A 9,513-nucleotide genomic window follows, 5' to 3' on the forward strand; every position below is an offset into this window, starting at 1 on the left:
CTGGAAATAGCTTTAAAGATCTGTAGCTTTTATTTATCTTGGTGATGTGGGTAAGTTGTAGACAGTAAAAAGTGTAAGTACATAAAATAAGATTGAGTTAATATCAGCCAAAAAGTGTTGTTATGGACTGTCCAAATGGTAACACTGTCTTTTTTTTTTTCCATTTTTTGGTCAAAAGTAACACAGTCTTTTTTTTTTTTTGGGGTCAAATAGTAACACTGTCTTATATTAGTGAAATAAAGTGAAACATTTATATTCAAAAAAAGAAAGTGAAATATGGTCTTTTCGCTGGTTGATGTCTAGAGATGTTACAGTCTTAGGTACTTTTTCTGGAAAGCCAATAAATTTTGGGCCTGAAGCTAGCCTATAATAGGAGCAGAGCAGTTCATGTGCAGCTTGATGCATGCAACGGATGTCTGAACATTGAACAATGTAAAAGATGATCTCCAATCTATTCTCCAATCACTGATGAGACTATCAAGTGCCACATGGTGAAGAGTGGTGCGTTACCCATTCTATATTAAAAGATTGCATGGGTAGAGCAATTCATTTTTAAAGAGTTTGTTACTGTTTTTCAATATGCCACCACCCTAGAATGGTACTAAAGTTTTAAATTTTGATTTTTAATATTGCTAAACATTGTATTTATATATCTACAATCACAATTTGCTCAATAATTTCGGTTTTATTTAGAATTTGCAAGGAACAAGAAGGTGATTTTTCTTTGGAAAATTCAATATTTCAAAATTCAATTTATATTTTGTATCAGTTTATCGTAATCTTATCCTTCCATAAAATGAAACGAAGAGAAATTCCATTGGTATTCTGAATATTGATGTGTAGGCATACCCATCATGATGTTGTGATTGAAAACGATTGATCCAATTAATAGGAATATGAAATAAGTTAGGATTATGTCAAATATTATAGGATTGGTCTTTGCCTATGTCGTTGAAGACTCTATTTGGAGGTCCCCCCAAACCTTTCAATAATTGTCTTTTCGAAATAAATAAAACTTAAAACATATTTAGTATTATCTTTTTTTTTTTTGAAAATTATTTAGTATTATCTTCGAATTTCAGTTTATTTGAAGTCTTAATTTCAGTTTATAATTGTTGAGAAGTCTCCTTTATTTTATCTTTATTTTTGAACTTTATACTATTATAATTGTGTAGACATGCTACAAGGGGTACATCAAAAGACAAAGCATATCAAAGGAGACGTAAGTCATGCCATATGCTGGTGGGTTTCCATATTTGTTCATGTGATGCTACCAAAGACCCATAAAATCCCTCCCCCTCCCAAAAGCTATCCACTATTTTGTTTTATAAACTTTTTTTTTTTGATAAAATTGTTTTATAAACTTGTTTAGATTCTTTGAAGCTTGGAGTTTCTTCGATCATATCGGTACCTACTTTTATTTTTTGTCTCACATTAAAAGAGATAAAAAAAATATGTGGACTCATATATGTCCATGCATACACATGTCACATTCTATTTGCATATTTGCCATTAGACTTGTTTTGTCGATGATCTTACCAATAATGATTTCATTGTTCGGAAAATTAGCAATAACAAATCGCAACAAAATTGATGATGATAACATACTATACTACTATAGAAAAGAACCTATAGCCATCAATAATAGAAGTCTATGTCTCTTCTTGTACCCGTCTAACTTATCAGTGATCACATTCTTTTTAGTAATATGTCTCTTCCTGAACTAGTTTCTGGCGATATGTCCCTTTCTTGAACTCGATTATTTTATAAAGACTCAAAAATCGTGTGGTATACTTTTGCTTTTGTCTAAATACTCGTGACTTTGGCAATACGTACCGCTCTTTAGTATAGTAGATAATGTATTCATTGTAGTCATACATATGTATGTATTCTCATCAATTGGATCATTTGTCTCTACTATTATTGTTCACGTTTGCGTGTCACGGATGTGATTGTTGACCAAACATGGACCCTAATGCCTATTTTCGTTACGTTTTTGTATTTGTTTCAAATAATTATTTTGGATAGAGGTTACCATCCTTCTAGAGCTTCATATTGGCCTTCGGCCTTCTAGAGCTTCATATAATATGGTTAATTATACATTAGTGACCAAATTCTATAAGGAAGACTCATTTACTGATAGCTTTATTACTACAATCGAATAGATAGAATAAAATATGCTAGATCCGATGGTCAATATGGTAGTTATTTTTGGAGGCAACGACGTGACATTTATCATAATTTCTTCTGATGTAACTATGTAAATGGGTTATATACTTGATAATTATATAAAAGACTTTGCAAAATTTATTTATAAAGCCTACATCAAAAAGTCGCAATTCGTCTCTTCACGTGACTGCTGCATGGGGAAAAATGGCTAGCTAATGGCTCTAAAGAAGTTAGTCACAACTTAGGGATGATTATACAAAAAAAAAATTATAACCAGGGAAAAATAACTACAGTTTGTGTCCTATATTCCATATCATGTAAGTTAAATATAAATACCATTTGATATAACTCTAGAGTTTATATGGCATGGAGTAACATTTCCTACTTCGTAGTCGGTATAAAGAAAACAACATATACCATTGTCCAAAGAAAACCGCGCACTAGTGACACTTTTCATTAGTTTTGGATATGAGAAGAGATAATAGAATAGTAAATTAATAATCCTCAATAATTGTTGATTAAATAAAACTATACAGAACGGCCACGAAAGAATAAAGTAAAGGTAAGTCAATGGAATTGTCCGGAACTCCAGATATGTCTATAATAATAATCCAAATTAAGCATGCTAATCAAACAATCAAACGTTTTACAATCATTAAACAAAGATCGTTTGGATTTGTGGGGATGACTACTAATATATGCTTTTATTTGCCAATTTGATATTTAGTATATTTCCTCTTGATCTCCACCTAATGGAATTTCTTTTGAAAAGACAGTTGTTTACATGTATATGTGATATATTGTGTAGAACAACACTTGAAATATGTTTGCATAGAATAACACTTGGAAAATGTTAAACGAGAAATTGACCACTTTGTAAAATAGCCTCCCAAAAAAATCCCAAAATCCCGTTACATTAACCATCACTAGCCCGCCTTTCCTCTAAGTTAATTCTCTTCCAAGTTCTCGTTGGATATAATGTTCTCACAACATCAATGTTATAGGAAAACAGACAACATACACACTGCCCCCATAGATGGAGAGTGTGGTAATTCAATGATATATGGAATTTTTAGACTTTTATTCACAAGGTCTCCAGAAATGGTAGTGGCGACGACATGGTGAAAAGTGCTGACATGCTATAAATTTTATCTACATAATCATTGCCAAATAAACCGAGGAAGTAGATCTAAATAAAAACAATCATGGTCATTGATGATGAGATCCAATTTTCAAAATAACTATGTTTTAATGTTCAACGTACAGTTGGTATGAAAAGAGATCAATAATTAAGAAAATGTGTAATTTGTATTTTTAATCTTATGTTTTTATATTTAGAGTGAGTGGGGTGATTAATACATAGAATTTCAGGAGATTTACAAGATGTTGAGATTGTGTTCTAGTATTATTGCCTTCTTGGCCAATTCAGCAGCTTTGAGAATATTCCTTCAACTGATAGATATCTTGTTTTTTACTAGTTTGAGTAAATCTTGAATGTATATCTAAAAGTTGCTATATTGTATTTGTTTGGGTATATTTTCTGTATTAAACTCATCAAATATTGATCAAAAAAAAAATCTACTATGAATCTATCACGAACATAAAATCATTGTAGTTTTTTGTTTTGATCAAAAAAATCATTGTAGTTTAATTCCAAGAGATAGATGCTTAGCATCAAATAATAAGAGCTTCAGTTGCGCGCTGTGGCTGGCAGTTGCTAATAAAATACAATTTCGATTCCATAACTATAATTATATTTTGACTTAACATAAATGATCCATGATGTTTATTTCTATATGTTAGTCTTTGGCGTTCAACCAAGAAGCATCAAGAATTTTTTTTTGTTATATATAATCAAATAAAAACAAAAGGTTATTAACTTTGTTCTCGGTTAAAACCTTTTTTGCTTGGATTTGCAACAGAGATAATATATCATATAATCACTCTAATGTTTAGTTTTAACTTCTGAATTTCGTCATTAAATACTTTCTTAAAAAAATTGTATTTCTGGAGTAGCTCGTGTATTCGTAAGACTTACAGTTATAGTTTTGACTTTTGAGCAAATAATTGCCGAAATAATTTATAGTACTACGTTTCTATAGATACCTTAACAGTCATATCAATATTGATCAATCGATATTTAAGCATGAATCGTATCTTAAATTCCAATAGCCTAAAGTGGCAAGTTCCGTTGTAAATGGACAGACTTACTTCGACTACTGATTTGGTCATATGTAGTTACAGACTTACAGTCTCAAACAGTTACCAGTAAATTTACTAATGAGATAAACAGGTCCGAGACTCCCGAGTAAAAAAAATTCTACAAATTGAGTAACTGGTTCAGGTTGGAATATAAAACTAGTATGGCGACAAAAAATTATATATCCCCTATTATATCACTATATAGAGCCATATAGGTTAAAGCATGCATACAAAAATAGTATAAAGTAGTAAAGGAGTCAGATGCATATGAAATCTCTGGCAATTCAGAGATGCCCATGGTAAGAAACTACGAGAAAACCCCAGCTGTTAGTTTTGCATGTGAAGTATTAATTATTTAGTTAATTCAGATTTTTTTCTCTGATTACTAAATCACGTTTCACGAGAAAACTACCCCAAAATAAATGAAATTAACATCTTTTTTAAGTGCCGTTATTTATTTTAACTAGTTTATTTAGTCAAAAAGAAATCTACAAACTAAATTTTGTGAAAATGTGAAAGTAAAATAGAATAAATGTAGTTTGTTGAGAAATGAATAAATATGTTTTTACATAAAAATCGATTATCTACCCAAGAAGATAGAGAGTCCAATAATACTATCCTCATTCTGTTAAATTAGATATATTACCAACTCTATTAAAAATATTTTGAAAAGGAAGTCGTAGTCATATTTAACACATTCGAATTTCTTGAACAAGTCTAATTTGGCCTCGTCTCACTAGTAGAATATGAACATGGTTAACAATTCAACAGAAGATTATATCATTAGGCAAAACAAGAGAGGTTGTCTGCGACTTTAACTACTTCAATTTACTAGTTATGATCATAACTGACAAAAAATATTATAAACTGATTAATAATTACATTAATAAAAGGAAAAAGGAGAAAAAACTAATCACTTTGTCAGACTAAGTACACAAGATCCACACATAGCTTAATTGTAACAGTTCCAATGGAATCTTTTTGCTCTCTCTCTCTACCTCTAGACTTTAGAGAGAGAGAGAGAGTACGCCACATTCATCGTCAACATCATCACAGTACACATCATTAATGAACATGAAGAAGATTCAAAGAAAGACCTAACTAATCGTCACAAGAAGAATCTAATTCAATAATTTATATTGAAAACTTATTCACACTAATTAAAACTCATCTCGATCACATACTCCTCTTTCAAGAACTCACATAAAAGTTACAAATCTAAATTTGATCTAAAGAAGCAGAAACCAAAATAGCATATGTACACCTGCGTATATGATCTATCTACTTCTGTTTCACAACAGAGAGATGAAGAAACACAGAGAGAGATTGGTGTTTGGTTTTTCAAGAATCTGAGTAATTATCTCTCCAGCAGACAAGCATGATCACGCATCGACGCATGATGTAGAAACGAGCTCTCTGTTCTTTGACCAACCTCGCGCACTTCCTTGTAAAAGCGCATCTCCCTTGTTTATGCGTCTTCTTGCCGCCGTTCATGGGGATAGAAGACGTGGAGGAGGAGCGTGTGATCCTCGCCGCGCCGCCGCTTAAACTGTCTTTCTTGGCAAGCTTCCACTTCTCGTCTAGATGGAACTGCGGCGCACTTCCCGATCGAGTCAGGCCTGTTGATGCCATTGATGATGTAAAGATTGATTGCTTTGTGTGATCTCTCACCAAAGAAAAGTGATACTACTATTATTTTTTCTTGTTGGTTTCTTGGAAATTGAAGAACTGTGAGGAATTTGAGCGATTAAAAAAAACTAACTTGGAAATTTGGAGATTTTCTAGGAGTTTGGAGATTTGAGTCAGCAAGGGAAAAAGAAGTGTTAGGATTCCGTATTTATAATGGATATTTTAGAAGCATATGTCCATCTAGAAAAATAAAAATAAAGAAAAGATAATTTTTTTTTTTTTTTGTCTTCTTTTCTGATAAAAATATAAAATTAGAAGAAGATGCAGAGAGTTGTGGCAGTCGGGGTATTGCCCGGGGTCTTGTGGTGCCTCGATCGACCCACCGCTACCGTTTTTGTTTAATTGCTAGGGGAATTGTCTGTCTAAAAATAAACGCATCTATCTATTAATCATACACTATAAAGTAAAAAAAAAATCATACAGGTTATGAAATTTTAAAGGAACGACTTGTTAGTTTAAGTCGAGCAAGGAGAGGGCAAGATTATTTCGCTATTTGCCACTATTGTTAAAGTCACAGAAAATCTAAGTGATTTTGAATAAGTTAGGTTGGTATTATTTGCTACTAGGTGCTCAGACTCCGCGCAAGTGCGGGGATGGTTACTTTGGATATAGGTGGGACGGTATGATTTATGGATGTTGTTGGTGTTGTTTAAGATTTGTGCAAATTAAAAATAAAATTCATCGCAAATAAGACAATAAAATTGACCCTAGCTTTTAATGATTAACTCAAGTTAGAGACATCTCCCAAAACGGAAGAAAAATTCAAAAAAATATAATTAAGGTAAAATATAGAGAATGTGAAAAAGGCCTCACGAAACAGAGAGCGTGGAACAACGGAAAAGGAAAGAGAAGAAGATGAAGAAGCTTACGTCAGGTATATGAAATTAAAAAGATAGATATTGTGACAGTGCATCATCAACTTATTTTGGGGTCCATATCAAGTTATCAACTTTGTATATATCCGTTGTTTGAATAAATACTCAAAGTTTCAAACTACTTGCATTACAAAATTATTATTTTTTTTTTCAAAATACACATTGTTTGCTAGTACTTGTTAGGGAGCTCAAGGACCGTAGTAGCATATATTAAAGCTACACTAATCTTCATCGTTGAGATCACACATTGTCTACATCCTCAACGTTAGGATATTCCAAGTAACACTTCTCCTCGTCTTCCTCGTCACGGGTTCCATCTTCATCTTGTAAACTCCAAGTAACCATCTTCCAAAACGCAGCACTCCACTTCTCTTCCCTCTTCAGGCTTAACGGCGGTCTGTGACAAAATCCAGCCGTTGGATTGAAACAGAGCTCTTATATTGGCTTTGTGGTTCATAAGAGTTTCAAGAGTGGTGAAACTGGAAGCATCGTGGCGAGTGGCTCCCCTTCTAAGGAGATATGCTCTCTGTGTGAAATAGTTTAACAAAACATAATTGAAATAGTTTAACAAAACATAAACAAAGGGTTGACGTTTTTACATTATGAAAAAAGTAATTGTGGGTTTAAAATATTTGGTTTTAAATTATGTTGGGCTCTATGTCTAAAAACATGATTTGAACTTAAAAGCTAAAAATAAAAAACCATTAGGTTATCTTTTTTTTTTTTTCTCCGTTGTCGGGACAGCATCACCTGTGAGATCCCTGGACTGATTAGAGCTTAAGTTTGTGAGATTGGGGAGCAGTAATAGTGTGATGCGTTATTGAAGAGGAGTTTACTTACATCAGTTAGGCTTCGTCCGCATCATTTCGTTGCCGTTGGTCCTCGGGTGCTTCGTCGTCGTCGGAATCTGCGAAAGAAAATGTTTTAATTTGTTAAGTAAGATGTCTTTTATTTCTTTTAGACTCAGTTGCTAAAAACATAATTCAATCAATTTCCCTGTTTTGTTTGGAGATTGTAGGGATGAAACCGTGGATCACGGATTCCTGTAAGAAAAACAGAAAAAAATCATTAGTTGTTCATAAAAAACCCATAGACAAAACCAAAACAAAAACATGAAGACACGTTTCATATATAAACAAAGAATAAGCAAAGCAGAGTTAAAGTGATAAAAAAAATTAGAAACAATCATCACCAGTTCATCAAGGAGGAGAATGGTGATGCCCATAAAATCTCCATTCTTGTTAATGTTCCTGGAATCCCAGAATCGGATGAGCCGACCAACAATGGACTGAGTGGACCTTCCAAGGCGGAGAGAGTTGAAGGTGGAGTAGGGAACGACGGCAATGGCAGCTGGAGCGGCTGGAGAAGTCATTTTCGCGACAGATGTGAGAAAGTAAAGCGATCGGAAAACTGAGAAAGAAAAATTTGAGACAAGATGGAGCTTTTACCTCGAGGGATTCTATATATAGGAGAGCTCTGAAGGCGTTACAGGAGAAGCTAAGCGTTTGGTAGGCGTAGAACGTGCGTAGAGCCTTAAAGATCGACCATAATAGCTGATTGCCGGAAGGGGAATCGCAAGCGACGAAGGAGATGGTGAAGATGGCGGCTTCCCTAATCTTCTTAGCTTTGTCCGTATCACCCCTTTGGACAGATACAAAGCCTAATAAACATAAAATCAATAAGCCCAAAGTCCACTTTTTGTCGAAGCCCATTCGTTATCCATCAATTAAAAAAAAGAGGTGGAGTATTAGTTTCTGACATTCGTAAATATATATTAGTTTCAGCCATCAATGTACAAAGAATCCTTTAGTTCAGTGGTATAAATGTCGTTGTTTAAATTTCAGTAATCCGGGTTCGAGCCACATACTTAATATTTTTTCACACTTTTAAAAAACGGGACCCACCAAAATGCTGACGTGTCGCCTCATGAATGAACTGCCTCATTATATTATAAATTATACTATTAACATAAATTATAATATTTTCATATAGCATGAAACCCATATAACTTAAAACTACTCGTATTCAGATGAAAAAAAAAAACTGATAATATTGGAGATAATTACTATATAATTTACGATAGGTTATAGTTTTAGATAAGTGTTATCGTTCGGTTTTCCTATTTTCCTTTGACTTTGGGTTTTACAATTCTATTCATCGTTCATTATCAATAAAACATAAGAACTTTTGATCACAAACTATAATTTGTCATTGTATCAGAGTCATGTTACAACTAAAAAGCAAAATCGATTTCTTTTTCATCTTTCAAAGGCCATGTCGTTGATCTTCTACAACCGAAGACAAATTTCTCTCAGCTCTCTGTTTTTCAAATCAATAGCAGAGGCTATTCATAAAAAAAATCATCACATAAAACAAGTAGTATTCAAATAAAAAAATAATTCTTGATATTTATCAGTTTTGAGTGTAAATCATCTTTCTCGAGTAGTACGAACCAGAACTTCAAAGTTTAACCTCATGGACCCTTAACACCTTTACACCATCGGCGTTAGCAAGGCAACTGAAGTTTTCATAGATGGAAAGTGGGGTTATTAACAAAACAAAACTGAAACTTTCAAAA

General features: G+C 33.1%; 1 protein-coding gene across 1 annotated transcript; it reads right to left on the reverse strand.

Annotated features, from left to right (window-relative positions):
- Positions 1-5,489: 5,489 nt before the first annotated feature.
- Positions 5,490-6,216, reverse strand: BNAUNNG03200D (small polypeptide DEVIL 11). The gene has a single exon (XM_013835102.3). It carries the CDS (start codon positions 6,001-6,003, stop codon positions 5,713-5,715), a length of 291 nt encoding a protein of 96 aa, XP_013690556.1. The 5' UTR covers positions 6,004-6,216; the 3' UTR covers positions 5,490-5,712.
- Positions 6,217-9,513: the final 3,297 nt, after the last annotated feature.

Source organism: Brassica napus, chromosome C4 (assembly GCF_020379485.1).
Source record: "Brassica napus cultivar Da-Ae chromosome C4, Da-Ae, whole genome shotgun sequence".
NCBI lineage: Eukaryota > Viridiplantae > Streptophyta > Magnoliopsida > Brassicales > Brassicaceae > Brassica > Brassica napus.